Here is a 13,699-nt window from a genome sequence, read left to right as displayed (position 1 = left end):
GCATGAAAAATCATGTTTTTGTTTGCTCGTTCTAAATTTGTATCAGGTATCCTTGTCTCTTGAAGGGAGTGCTTCACTTCTAAGACTGTTTACTTTTGTCCTGCATAGTTAACCTCAAATGCTGGCTATTTTCTGGTCTGGAGTCAATTCTTGTAACTCTCAGAGATATTTATTCTATAAATAAATAACAATACCTTTTTTGTTTAAATTTATCTTTTTACAGTTATTCAGTGAAAAAATAAGTGGAGCAGAGGGAACAAAGTTAGATGAGGAATTTCAAGAGATGGAAAGGGTAAGAAAAGTCACATCATGTTTTTCAATATTAAGCTATTGCAGAAACAAAAATATTTTGTGTCTCAAATGATTGAATGGTATTGTAGATTTACCTGGGGGAGAAAACCCTATAATGTGCTTCCAAACAGAAAGATAAAAGGATAAATGCAAATTTGTCCTTGAGCCTTGTCAGCTCAGCCAGGGGAGAAGAGACGTGAGCAGAGGAATCAGGTTCCTCTCCACCCCCCTCCACAATGGAGAGAAATTCCTCCGAGAAGGGTGCAGAACATCAGGAGGAACCTTCCCTTGTGTGGGTGTTTAGAGAAGCCTGCAGTGTTAGTGGGGCTTTATAAATATCACAAAGCCTTTGCATCTGATAAAATTAATGATAAAAATCTGACTACTTGGGCCACATTTTCTCCTGGTAAAAAAATGTACTTTTTAGTTTAAATCCATGTTCAGAATTTTACATGAAATTGATGTTTGCTGTCCACTGGTGAGTTGTGTTGTAAATTAAACAATGTTACTGCCAGTTTCTGCTTTTACAATTATGTGGGGTTTTTTATTGCCCTTGCCTTTCCATGTATTTTTTAATGTTCATAGTAGACTTACTTTTCTTTTTCAGAAAATTGATGTTACTAATAAAGCTGTAACAGAGCTTCTCTCCAAATCCACAGAGTATCTTCAGCCAAATCCAGGTAGGATAGGAACAATAGGTGTTGGATTTCGATGAACATTGTTTTGTTACTTGGAAATTAGTTCTAGGTAAATAAAAGCTAATTAGGTTATCATTGTGAGGTTTCTGTGTGGAGTTCTGCAAAGTTCTTCTTAGCAAGAGGCAGAGAGAGGGGAAGTTGGCTTTGGCTGTACTTGTGTCCTGCATTTGCTTTGTGCAATATTTCTAATCAAGGAGCTCACAAGCAGGACTATTCAAAGGAATGTGAGTGTTGGTGAATATTTGCCTGGAGAAGTGATGCTTTTTCAGTTGGGAATAAAGACTAGTTTCATATGACCCATATTGTTCAATGGAATCTTATTTCAACTTTGGATTATGAGATATTGACAACACAAAAATTACCAGTCTGAGATGAGCTTTGTGACTTCGCTTGTTTTTTAAATAGATTAGTTTTTAAACTGGTTAATCACTTCAATTTTTTTTTCTTTTTCTATGTCCCTCTTAGCATACAGGGCCAAGCTGGGAATGCTGAACACTATGTCAAAGATCAGAGGACAAGTTAAAACCACAGGCTACCCCCAGACTGAGGGACTCCTGGGAGACTGCATGATACGGTATGGCAGAGAGCTGGGCGATGAGTCTATGTTTGGTGAGTTTGTGCATCTCCTCTGCCAATATTTCAGCATAAAGTCCTTTGCAAAGGGTTACTACTGACATAAGCTGTGTAGTTGGCCACTGCAGGTAAGGGGGAAAGTTCAATGCAGGGATGAAGGGATGATTGATACAGCTCAGAAATAGAATGCTCCTGCACATTTGTCCACCTCTCTTGCAGGTGGGTTTGTTAACACTGTTACTGATGCTGTCTGATCATCCCTATTATTAAGCATTTTAATTTCTAAGTCATCAAACCTAAATAATTTAGGGTGATTCTTAAATGCAATTTATTTCTTTTAACCTTTGTATAAAAATGACTATACTCAATTTGAGAAGTAAACTTGGGGGAAAAAATTCTTGTAGAAAGAAATAAACAGTAACACTGGATGATTTTTCTTTCTTAGTAATGACCTATGCAAATACAGTAGGGAGAAAATTTTTTTCCCTGATACCTGTCAGGGAAAAAAACCCTGAAATGAAATTCAGAACAAGAATTTTCTAGTTCCAGTTTTTTATAGAAAACAAGCATAACTTGCATTATTTTCTTTTTTACTCTTCAAGGGACTGCAGCAGATACAAAGATACCTATTTGAAATGGCTGTTTTAAAAGACAAATTTTCTGCTTTTATATATCTTGAGATGCCTATTCTTTACCACAGGCCTTGCACTACTGGATGCTGGTGAGAGCATGAAGCAAATGGCAGAAGTGAAGGACTCTCTTGATATTAATGTCAAACAAAATTTTATTGATCCTCTACAGTTATTGCAGGACAAAGATTTAAAAGAGATTGGGGTAAGTTTTCCAGGGTAGAGCTTCACTTAGCAATAATCAGAATCAAATCAAACCTTAGTTTCCTGAGATATTTTTCTTGAAAGCAATAAGGTAAATAAATTTTGTTGTAATAGATTTTCTCTCTAGCAAAACAGTGGCAAAATCTGCTTAGAATCAATGCCTGACTATTTCTCTCTTGTCTAACTTATCCAATTTGCTATATTGCTTGTACAGTCAGTACAAGCACAGTGAAAAGAATTAAATTGTTTATTTTTCTGCTGTTTTATGGTAATGAACATTTTTATTAATGCTTATGAACATGTGAGTGGGCTGTGATTTACTGCTGGTGATTATCCTATCTTACCATCTCTGTCAGCCTAAAGCTGTTTATAATGGAGAATGAATATAACTGTGAAAAAAGGCTTTTCAGGGCAAACACAGAATGGTCTGAACAGTGTCATAAAATGTTGAAGTGCCATATAAGAAAAATACAGGACCCTAAGGAACACATTTTTAACCTTTAGAGTAAAGTGTTTCAGTGTTTTTGTTTACAATGTGACAATTCAAAGAAATCCAGACAGTCTTTGTCTGAGTCTGTTGATTCCAATGGATTTGGGTAATAAGGAAGTTAATACCCTAGTGAAATGCAGAAATGAAAGTTTTTATTTGTTTACACATAAATGAATGTGGAAAGCATAGCAAAAAGATTGCAGTAATGTCTGTAGCTGTCTCCTTTGAAGCATAACTGTTTTCAGTTGTGTTCTTCTGAGCTGCTGAAAGGAAATTGTTTGATGTTAGCTTTAATGAGCATTTTGTACTGTCACTTTGCGTCCATTCTGTGAGCCTGTCAGTCCCAGGATTTTTGGCAACAGAAAAGCTTGTGTAGTTTTATCAGATAGAAGTGTCAAGTTGATACCTAACAAGGGCAGCAAGAATACAAGATTTGCTGGAGCAGTGCTTTATGAGAGGAATATAACCCTTTAAATTTTAGTTGTCATATTGCAGATAATTCAAGACATAAAATTGAATTACATGTAGAATATGGTGACACACAAATATTTAGGTTGCATCCTGCTTCTCTCAACAGCTCAGAGAATCTGTACTGTTGCACATTTAGTGAAGTCCATGAGGTGGATGTCTAAGATAGGCAAACCAAAGCTGCCAGTACCCCAAGTGCTACCAAAGGGCCCTTTATTTAAAACTGCATTCATGTATGTGGCCCTACATTTACCTGGTGCTGCCTTGGGTCAAAGGGATGGACTGTCAAAGTCTCTGAGCCTTGTATTTCTTTAAGTCTGCATATATTTGCATTCATCACTGATGTTTCCTTAGATCACAATGTGTTTGTTTGGGCATGTCCCATTTGGTCCTTCTCATAAATGTTCTGTCTCTTTTAGCATCACTTGAAGAAACTGGAGGGGCGCCGCTTGGATTATGATTATAAAAAGAAGCGTTTTGGAAAGATACCGGATGAAGAAGTTAAACAAGCAGTAGAAAAATTTGAAGAGTCAAAGGAACTGGCTGAAAGAAGCATGTTCAATTTCTTAGAAAATGATGTAAGTCTGTTCTGCATCTTTGTTTGCTGCACTACATCCTGGAGGGGCAAATATGTGGGATTGCTTAAAGCCAGTCCTATCCTTCACAGGAGGTAAGGTCTGAAAGCAGAAACTCTCCCCCTTCCTTCTTTTAAATCCCGTGTCAGAGAAGAACATAATGCACAGCAGAGAATGGGAGAACTCAAGAACTCAGGAATTCCTTCTGGAGTTACAGTGACTCAGACAAGACGGCCACAGAGGTCTCAAGCAGGACTAACTGAGAGTAAAATGCAGTTTGGTCAGTGAGAGGGTGAAGGTTGGGAAATTGGTATAGTCAAGACCTGCTGCTGAAAGTGTAAGCAAGGGCATGTACCTTCTGAGCTGTCTGAATTTTAGCTCACTTTTAGTCAAAACTTTGCTGCTGGTATGGAGTCTCTGAATGATTTTACCTCGGAAAATCATTACTATTACTCTTTGGCTCTGCAAAGTCCATGGAGTGAGTCTGTGGCTTGGGCTCAGGTATGTGGGCTTTGGCCCAGAGTCCAAGTCCATCATGAAATTATGTCTAAATAAGGAGCAGCTGTGGCCATTCAGGATAATCCTCTTTTCTGTCCACACACAGAGGAATAGCAGGATGTGCTTTCTCCTGCGTAATCATGGAATTGTAGGAAAAGAGAGCCGGACCTATTTGGGCCTATTCCAAAGTTTTCTTTTCTCCTGTAGATGCAGTATCACAGAAAACACACAAAGTAAAAAGCGTGCTGTCTTCTGTGAGCAAACTGCAACAGTGAGGAGCTGTGAAGTGGGAATATTTAACTGCAAGCAACTTCTCTCTCTATGCACACCCAGTTATAAACCAGCCTGTAGCCCCTGAACTGTTTGTAAGGGGGACACATTTGTTAGAGCAGTGTATAGTGCGAGGCAGTTCAGCCTCTTGCTGTTTTACCAGTGTAAGTTCAGGAGGGCAGCAAAAACTGGTGCATACTCTTACTGACAATTCCAGCGCTGTTCCACTGTAGGCTCTACCAGATGCCTGGTTGCAGTGGATGTGTGTTTTATAATTCTGTCTTGCATGGGCAGCTGAGAAATGTTTCAGGTACTGTTTATCATTAGTCAGAGCACCAAACTGAGGATAAAAGAGAGCAGGAATTCAGCTGGTTTAGCTCAGCCACTAGAAAACAGATGAGTTACGCATTCTAGTATAAGTAATTCTGCCTTTGGGAGGGGTTTCACTGGATATCCCTCTGAAGTTTTTTCTGTACCCATTTCCTATTGTTTTTGTTTAAAGAAAACTCTTCCCCTTCCATTTTTGTGCTGGCCCAATCTGTTTGTCTTCTCAAAACTTCTCATTACAGCCTTGTTGTCTAACCCTAAATGGTCTTACTGTGTTTGCAGAGATCTTAACTGCAATCACTTCCTTCTGATCCTTTCCAGTTCCCCAAGTCTCCCTCTCTCGGTCTTCCTGCCCTGAAGTCTGTTCTCTGAGCTCTGGTTCCCAGCCATTTTGCCAGGTGCCTTTCCCAGGCTCAGTCCTGATCCCCACCTTTGTCAGGTTTTTGCACAGCCAGTTCCAGACCTCCCACATCGACACCGTTGCGTGCACTTCTTATCAGATGCATCTTCCTGCCATTCCCACACTGCCATTCCCAGGTTCATCTTCCCAAGTAGCTTATAGTCCCTCAGGTTTCTCTGGCTCTTTCCCAGTCTCTCTCTCTCTCTCTCTCTCTCTTTTCCTAATCCACTGTTCCATATTTCTCCTGGCTCTCAGTTTTCTTGTTTGGACAGTCCTTTATCCGTTTTCTCTGATCACCCATCCAAACCCCAGGCACTTTGTCTGTTGTCCTCAGCTGTTTATATTGCTCTCTTCTGACTGTGATGGGATTGTATCAGCTGCTGGTTTGGTTCTGTGCATTTCATTTCTTTGTGCTATGTGACAGTGTTTGGCTCTCTTGGAGTCCTGGCAGAATTTTTAATGATCTTTTTTACTGAGTAAAAGCAGACAAAGTATAACACAAAACTGCCATGGGTCCATAAAACATTTGTAGAAAGTTTACTCAGATATTTTCTTATGATCCAATGTCTGAAGACATTATGATGGAATGGAAAGATGTCAGACTTCTTGGGGTCTGTCTTCTTAACGTTGTCTTGAAGAAGACAAATATCTCTTACTGTTCCATACCCCATACAGCTTGAACTTTTCAGCTTGTGTTAGGGGAATGAGATTATTTGTTACCTCATGAATAAAAATATTTTGTTTTTTCTTTCTCCTTCATATTCTCCCTTTCCTCATAATTTATATTTTTGAATGATTGGTTAATATGTTTTAAATCCAAGCAGATAAATCATCTTTCATTTATCAGTTTATAAATGCTGCCATCTAGTGAGGTAAGTCCAGATCATTTCAGAACTGCACTTAGTAAACATTGATAATAAACCCTAATGGGTCTGAGTCATAAGAGCTGTCACAATGTAATTTCTTCCAGCATTGATCAGAAAAGCTCCACTTTCACCTGCTAAGGGGTCATGTCCTATTAAATGTTTTGGGCTTGGGTGTTGACAGACAGCTGGCTTGGAAGTTGAAAGCAGAAGGGATTTGCACATTGTGAAAGGAAATGACTCAAAGACCCAGCCCTGAGTTAGTGAACTAGAAGTTACACCTCAGTTTTGTTCAGTTTCCAACTGGCAGTTTCTGTGATAGAGTCACATGTGCTCTTTTCCAATAACTTCTACAAGGTACTGTGGTCTTTTGAGATACCAGGTCTGTTTTAAATGATCTGTTTGTTTATCCTTCTGCTGAATGTACTGCAGTGCCCTTACAACTATTTTCCTCTCTGTCTTTCAGGTAGAACAAGTCAGCCAGTTGGCTGTGTTTGTAGAAGCAGCACTAGATTACCATAAACAATCCACAGAAATTTTGGAGGATCTGCAGAGCAAGCTGCAAAACCGGTAAGGCGGAACCCCTCAGAAAATGTTGGACCCCTTTTGCAGCTGAGGTTCACAGCCTTGGAAAATCACTGAAGCAAGAGATCTTGTAGCACCACCTCCCAGATGCACGTTTGCTGTGCTTTGTGCCAGACTGAGCTCCTTGGCTTTAAACCCCTGCCACCTGGCAGCTTCCTGCTGTGCTGGGAGACTTTAATGGAACACAGGATCTGCCCAGGGAGCTCTGAGTGTGTGCAGAGTCTCTCATCTGGGGAGGTTAGCAGGGACAGCCTCCCTTTGTTTAGACATTTATTTCAACTTGCATACTTTGAGTTGTGTTTTGGAGGATTTGCTTGGAAGTTGCCTTGTTTTTATTGAGATTAAGGGGTATAACAAAATTCTACAGCACAGTGAGGAACAGCCAGCTGGCCAGGAACAGAGCTGTGCTGTAACACACATATGAAAGGCCCAGGTACTTTGTGTCAGCCTAAGAAAAGGGAGAAATGCTGCTGTCATTAACGTGTCACTCAGAGAACCAGAGACCTGAGTGTCACTGTGGTGTGGGCAGAGTCAGGGACACTGCTTGGGGCTTTCAGCTCAGCGTGGCTGTGGCTGTGAGCATGGGCACGAGGGCAGCCGTGTCTGCAGACGCCCTGTGCCATCCCAGTGCAGGGGCCAGGGAGACCAGGAGCTCCCAGCTGGGCACACACAGCAAGAGGTACTAGCCAGTTTTGCTGGCTAAATGGCTTTTTCCTGTTTTCCCTGATAAAGAGGCCGTGTGTGAGATGCAGTCCCTGGGCCTCTGTCCTGGGTATGTTTTTCCATATGTCATTTGCAGAGCTTTCCAGAGAGCTCATTTGTGCAACTTGTGCTGAACTCAGTGGCAGCTGTGGGTGCTCATCACTTCTCAAACTCAGGCTGTTGAGCTTTATGCCTTTGTCAGCAGGACCAAAGTATTAAATAAATTAGGGAGTTGTTGAAATTCAAGTATTGCATGAGAATTGAGCAGCTTTTAGTAAAAACACACACTCTCCCCCAAAAAACCCCATAACAAACCAACCAACCAAAAAACTGAAAACCATAAAACCGAAACACAAACCAACCAAAACCAGCAGAAGATTTTCTTACTCCACCTTTCAAACAGTAAAGCACTTAACCTGAGCTTGAGTTCTGTAACTATTTCTTCATTCTTTCTTAGTAAATCTCTTGCTGCTCTTTGTGTTACAGAATAAATGTAGCATCTAGTCGGCCTAAGCGTGAATTTAAGCCAAAGCCTGTAATAACTACAACTCTGGAAATTGGTGATAATCAGCAGCACAATGGGATTGCCTATAGTTCTTCCATAAAGTCATCAGGTGAGTATCACCACAGAATTAATGTGTTTCTAGATGTTTTGCCAGATTTTTGCTTGAGGTATTTCTTGTACCACAAGAACAGTGGATCCATCAGGCATCAGTATCTGTACATCTGACTCCAGATTGTTTCCAAGATTTCAGAACAGAATTGTGAAGCAGAGTTCCTCTCAACAGACTCCCATCCATCTGAAATTTAGGTGTGGCATTCTCCTTGGTCTTTTAGGTCTCTGAATTGCCACTGAGGGTGGGAAGAGAGAGGGAGAGGCACTTGCAGAAATCAATTCATTTCTTGCAAAGACAGATGTCTACAGTGGGTGTGTTTGATCAGAGTATCTCCAGGTGCTAATTTTTCTCCACAGTCTCAGAGCATAAATGATCTGTACAGGATCTCAAATACTAGCTATGTAAAATTCAGAGAGATGACTCCCACCCTTACTGGTTTTAATGTCTTCTAACTTTACTGTCCCCTAAATTATGCACTGAAGTCTGTGCATTAATGAACTGAAGTACTTGAGGTACTGTTGGTGGGGGCTTAGGACCCTTTTCTTTGACTTCACAAAAAAAAGTCAACTTTTGAAAGCTGTGTGAATAGTAATAATAAGTAATGTTACACCACTCATTGAAATAGCTTTTCCTCATCCCATGAATAGAATTCTTTTGCCCTATCTCCTTAATAACTACGTTGTATGAGAAGACCCCAGTTAAAAACCAAACCAATAAACCCTCAAACAAACAAAAAAACCCAAACAAAATCCAAATGACAATATGCAAAGAAAAGAGAATGAAAAAGCCTGAGATTTTTCTATAAACAATATTTGGAAGGAAAACAGAGGACAAGTAGTAAGCTAAAGGTTCCCTTCTGTATTTGGCATGGCATCTAGGATCTTTTCCTGAAGGTTTGTTGGTTTTTGTTTTTTTTTCCTAACTCTCCAATTTCTTCTTCCCTGCAGTCTTGTTCCTTTTTAAAGGTTGTTGGGAGAGAAATGAGAGAACTAAAAGTGAAAGAATAAAGCTTGGAGCTGTAACTTCATGCTCCTTCTAATATCGTTAATTTTCCTGCACTGTGCTACAAGAGCAAACCATTGTACAATCCATACTGAAGGGGATTTGCAGCAGTTTGGCAGCATAAATCCACCCAGCGAGATCTGATTCCTCGATTTGTTTGAAGCTCCTTGTGCTCCCTGAATGCTAAGATGAGTTTTTGTGTCGCTGTCAAATGTGGGATGGAGGGAGACAACCCCCTCTGCACATTCTCTCAGGTCACACCAGTCGTTCCTGAGACTTGAGACACAAGGACACATTTCATCCAAAGCACTGGAGATGTTTGCAGGCATCAGTAACCTCCTCGGTATTTTCACAGCACAGCACATCTGGATGAAAGTAGCATCTTTATTGAAAAAAATCCATAGCAAACATATTGAAAAACATTGAAACTTTATTGAAAATCACCATAAAATTTTTTGGCCCTATCAACTACTTACCAAGTTATACAGGAGGGTTTTTTTTTGCCTATTTTACAGGGAAGAAAGGAGATTCAGATTCAGCATTTGTATATAAACTAGTGTGTCAAACCACATTACAGTGGTTTATCATTTCCATCCAGCAGTTGTTCCAAGATTTCCTTTAAGGATAATCAGTCCTGCCTTTGAGAGAAAGACAGATAATGACTTCTCCAGGTTGCTTCCAGCCCACTTAGTTAAAGAAAAATTGCAATTTTAATGAGCTGAAATTCAGAAAAATGGAAAATAAATGACCACTGGTTACTATGATAGGGAAGGAGTGAGGCACTTCCACTCACTGCCTCCATTCATGGACTGCTGCACCAACTGTTTGCATGTCAGTAAATGAGGGGTTGTCACTGCTTCACTGGCTTAGTGCTGTCAGAATGGAAAAGAAATAAAATCACCATAAATAGATGAAAATGAGAAATAGGAATTATTGTTGCCATACTGAAGTGTTGCTAGTAACATTAGGAAGACCATGTATGCTTGTTTTTTCCTTCTGAAGAAGCTGTGGTTGCTGTGCTTACCTCCTCAGCAGGTACAAATCACTGAAATCACTGTTCATTCTCTTTTCCTATGTTTTCCTATTCCTACTCAAACATCGTCCATATGGATTTCTGTGAACTGCAGTGGGCTCAATATGCCCTGCTCATAAATAGGAAAACCTTTCTGTCCCTTTTTAGAATCAGAATCATGAAACAGATTTGATTTTATGACCTGTGATTGAGAAATGAGAACCAGGCAGTTCTAAGAAAAACTGCTAAATGTCTTAAAGTCTCCATGAGATGGGGAGATAGCATTATAATCACCTTCTTTTTGTTTTTTACCATCCTACATAAGTACTTCCATGCTTCATTTTCCCTGCTTCCATATTGACCCTATTTAGATAGAGATCTTTAATTGCTCTGATACTGTCCCTCAGGGTAAGTAGTGTCTTGATATTCAGCAAACCCATGGAGATCTGCAGGACAGTTCAAAGCAAGATGTGACACATTCAGCACAACTGCCATGGTACAGTTCTGAGCATGGAAATTACTTTTCCCATGTTCCACAATAGTTTTTCAGCTATCAGCTTCTTGGAGCAGAAATAGTATTTTCCTTTGTATAGTCTCTAACATATGAGGATTATTTACTACTTATGACTCTCGCACATTTGCAAGGCTAGATTCACATAAACTTAATTTTAATTTTGTTGCGAGTTATTTGGCTGCTTCGAGTAAATGCAGATAAAAAAATCTCTAGTTCTAATTCATTGTTATCCTCATTAATGAGCTGCAGCTGTGAGCATCATCTGGCTCATTTCAGAACTCTTTAATTGCTCTATTACATCATGCCTTTCACTCTGTTTGTTTGTCAGGTTTGACTATGATATGAAATATATGGATCTGGTTGCCACATGCTGGAATTTAACATAAGCATCTAAGTGTTTACTCACTTCAGCTATGAGGGAGACTGGGATTAATTATCTTAGCAAGCTTCCAGTTTGTGATTATTAAAGTACAGTCTTGCTACCTGATGTATGCAGCATGGTATAGAAGGCAGAGTAGATGCAGGTATAGGCAGTAATACCCTCCCTTTGGGGAAAACAAACAAAAAACCCAAACTGTCATTGAATGGCATTTTGGTTTCATTCTGTGACACTCCAGGAGTCACAGACAGATTCTTGCTGACCCTGATTTTGTGCTGTCCAGATCTGAGTGGTCTGAAATTAATGACAGTTCTTTTTTGACTGTGACAGCGACACAAACTAGAGAAATAAAGGAGGTGCATATGGAGTTGCAAATTAACATAAACCCTGTTGGCAGAAATAGAAGAGTGCAATTTATTTAGCTGAAACCTCTGCAACATTTGTGCAAGCAGACAGCAAAAGGCTGGAGCAGTGCCAGCAGTTCTGTGACGTTTAGCAGTGTGTGTTGCAGACTGTCAGGCAGTGCTGCCCCCTCACCTTTGTCAGGGAAGCTCTGTCTCATTGGATTGTACAGCAGCAGCAGCTGCCTGACGCTAATGAAGACACTGACTGATCCTTCAGCCTGGAGTGAAACCGCTTGTGCTGGCTGTGGCCATTATTTAAAAACCTTTCCAGGCTGCCAGACGTTTCTTTGCAGTTCTTTGGAGCTGAAAATGAACCCAATGTGATCCATGTCTGATCAGGTAGCTCACTGTCAGAATTAGCTGCCTTGCAGTAACAAATCAGCCCCATCAGAGCAGGTGGGGAAGGCGAGGAGCTCTGTCAGTTGTTGTGATCGCCACCTTCTGCTGCCGACAGTTCTGGAGAGCTGGTACCAGCCCTACCTTGGCAAAGGCTGGAAATAACTCAGCTATTTTTAAACACAATCACTCCATTTTTGCTTTTAAACGTGATAAGTCCATTTTTGCTGGGCAGCTGGCTCATCATCTCTTTTTCTGCTTGGAGTCCTTCAGCAAATACATGACAACCAAGCTTTCACCTGTACCCGTGTGTTAGAGGAGCTCTACTTTAGTTGGTTCTGGTAGGACTTTGTCACTGCACTGAGCCTTCCACAGGGAGAGGATGAGTCTGCCATTGTGACAGGGCTGCTCTGGGAAGGTTTGCTTAGTCTCTGTGGTACTTCTCTCCCATTGTTATAAATGAAAGCTCTCTTCTGTTGCTATCAAGGGTAAAATATACCCACAAAAGGGAAAAGCAATTCCTACTTTCCAGTTGTAACACCAGATATTGCCCCCAATAGTATTATTGTCAGTTAAGAAGATGCTTTCACCTCTTGTTCTCACTGAGTGATCACCACTGGTTCTTAGCTGGTTTCCTTTAGAGACTTCTCCTAATTCCTTTATCTAGAAAATGCCTGAGCAGTTATTTTTTTAATAATGTCCTATGCATTACCATGATTAACAAATTAAAATGCATTTTTGGCATTTTAGCTGTTATATCTGTATTGCATTACTAATTGCATGCAGGTTTACCCAGTAAAAAAATGATAGCTGGAAGAGTCAAGACTGGAATATTTGAGTATTGCTGCAATGCTCCCAGTAAGAGAACCTGAATAATGTAATATAAGTACTTGTGTTTAGAGGTGTCATGCTTTAAGGTGTGGTATTCCTCTTTACAAGGCAGCAGCATTAAGTCTTTTCTCCTGTTCTTCACTTAGAAATGTTACCATCAAATTACCAGACTTCTACTTGGATACATTACATATGTTGTTAAAAAATCTGTTATGGCTGAACTACAGTTGAACCATGGGCTATTCCCTGACCACAGAGTTCAGCTTTACAATTTGAACATAAATGATTCTAATAAAATATTGTATAAGTAGTAATTAGTAATAAGTAATAAGTAGTGATTATTCATAAATATGAATGTTACATATACATTGGTATCATAAATGCAAGCTAATTAATACTCCTCCATGAGAATACCTTTAAGAAAGATATTTACTGCATTAACAAGGTTAGTTGGTTTTTTTTAATGTTTAAGGGTGATTTGGAATTAAGATCTTTTTAGGATAAACAGTGCAAATCACAAGAACAGCCAGATAATTCATCAGAAAACTGTTTTCATCCTTAGAATAATTTGACAGGCGCCTTTGTTCCTGCCATAGCCTTTGCCTTAGTTCAGATGGGGGAAGTGTAAAATAAAGGACTGGAGCACAGGAGCTCAGGGAGCAGTAACCCAGAACTGTCACTGCTCAGGTGAGGGTGCTCAAGGCACTCGTGGTGTGACAATGCAGGTGTCTGCCTCAGGCTGCAGGGCTGTGTTTGTAGGACAGGCCAGCAGCCCCTGCCCTCTGGTAGGTGTTCCCACAGCATCAATGTGCTGCAGCACCATTTGTTCAAAGGATTCCTTGTCATTTCTCCTGTTCACTCTTCTGCTTCCTCAGCTCCTGCCCTCTGATTCCTCTGGCAGCTGCTCCACAGAGGGCACATGGGTTTTGACAACAGATTACTCCAGCCCTCAGCTGGAGATAAACAGCTTTTGAGAGAGAAGGCAGCTAGGAATGAAAGAGGAGTAGCATCTGAACTTAAGGGACAAACAA

The 13,699-nt window shown here is 40.3% G+C and overlaps 1 protein-coding gene across 2 annotated transcripts in view; it reads left to right on the top strand.

Moving 5' to 3' along the window:
• Positions 1-13,699, top strand: part of SH3GL3 (SH3 domain containing GRB2 like 3, endophilin A3) — a 41,831-nt gene that overhangs the window by 27,138 nt on the left and 994 nt on the right. For both annotated transcript variants that reach the window (XM_063412577.1, XM_063412578.1), the window contains exons 2-8: positions 224-292; positions 899-971; positions 1,455-1,598; positions 2,263-2,396; positions 3,773-3,931; positions 6,753-6,856; positions 8,060-8,187. In XM_063412577.1, coding sequence (XP_063268647.1) covers positions 224-292; positions 899-971; positions 1,455-1,598; positions 2,263-2,396; positions 3,773-3,931; positions 6,753-6,856; positions 8,060-8,187 — 811 coding nt within the window. The remainder of the gene's footprint in view (positions 1-223; positions 293-898; positions 972-1,454; positions 1,599-2,262; positions 2,397-3,772; positions 3,932-6,752; positions 6,857-8,059; positions 8,188-13,699) is intronic.

This window comes from Prinia subflava, chromosome 15 (assembly GCF_021018805.1).
Source record: "Prinia subflava isolate CZ2003 ecotype Zambia chromosome 15, Cam_Psub_1.2, whole genome shotgun sequence".
NCBI lineage: Eukaryota > Metazoa > Chordata > Aves > Passeriformes > Cisticolidae > Prinia > Prinia subflava.
Note: the sequence above shows the minus strand (reverse complement) of the source record. Positions and strands in the feature narration are given on the sequence as shown.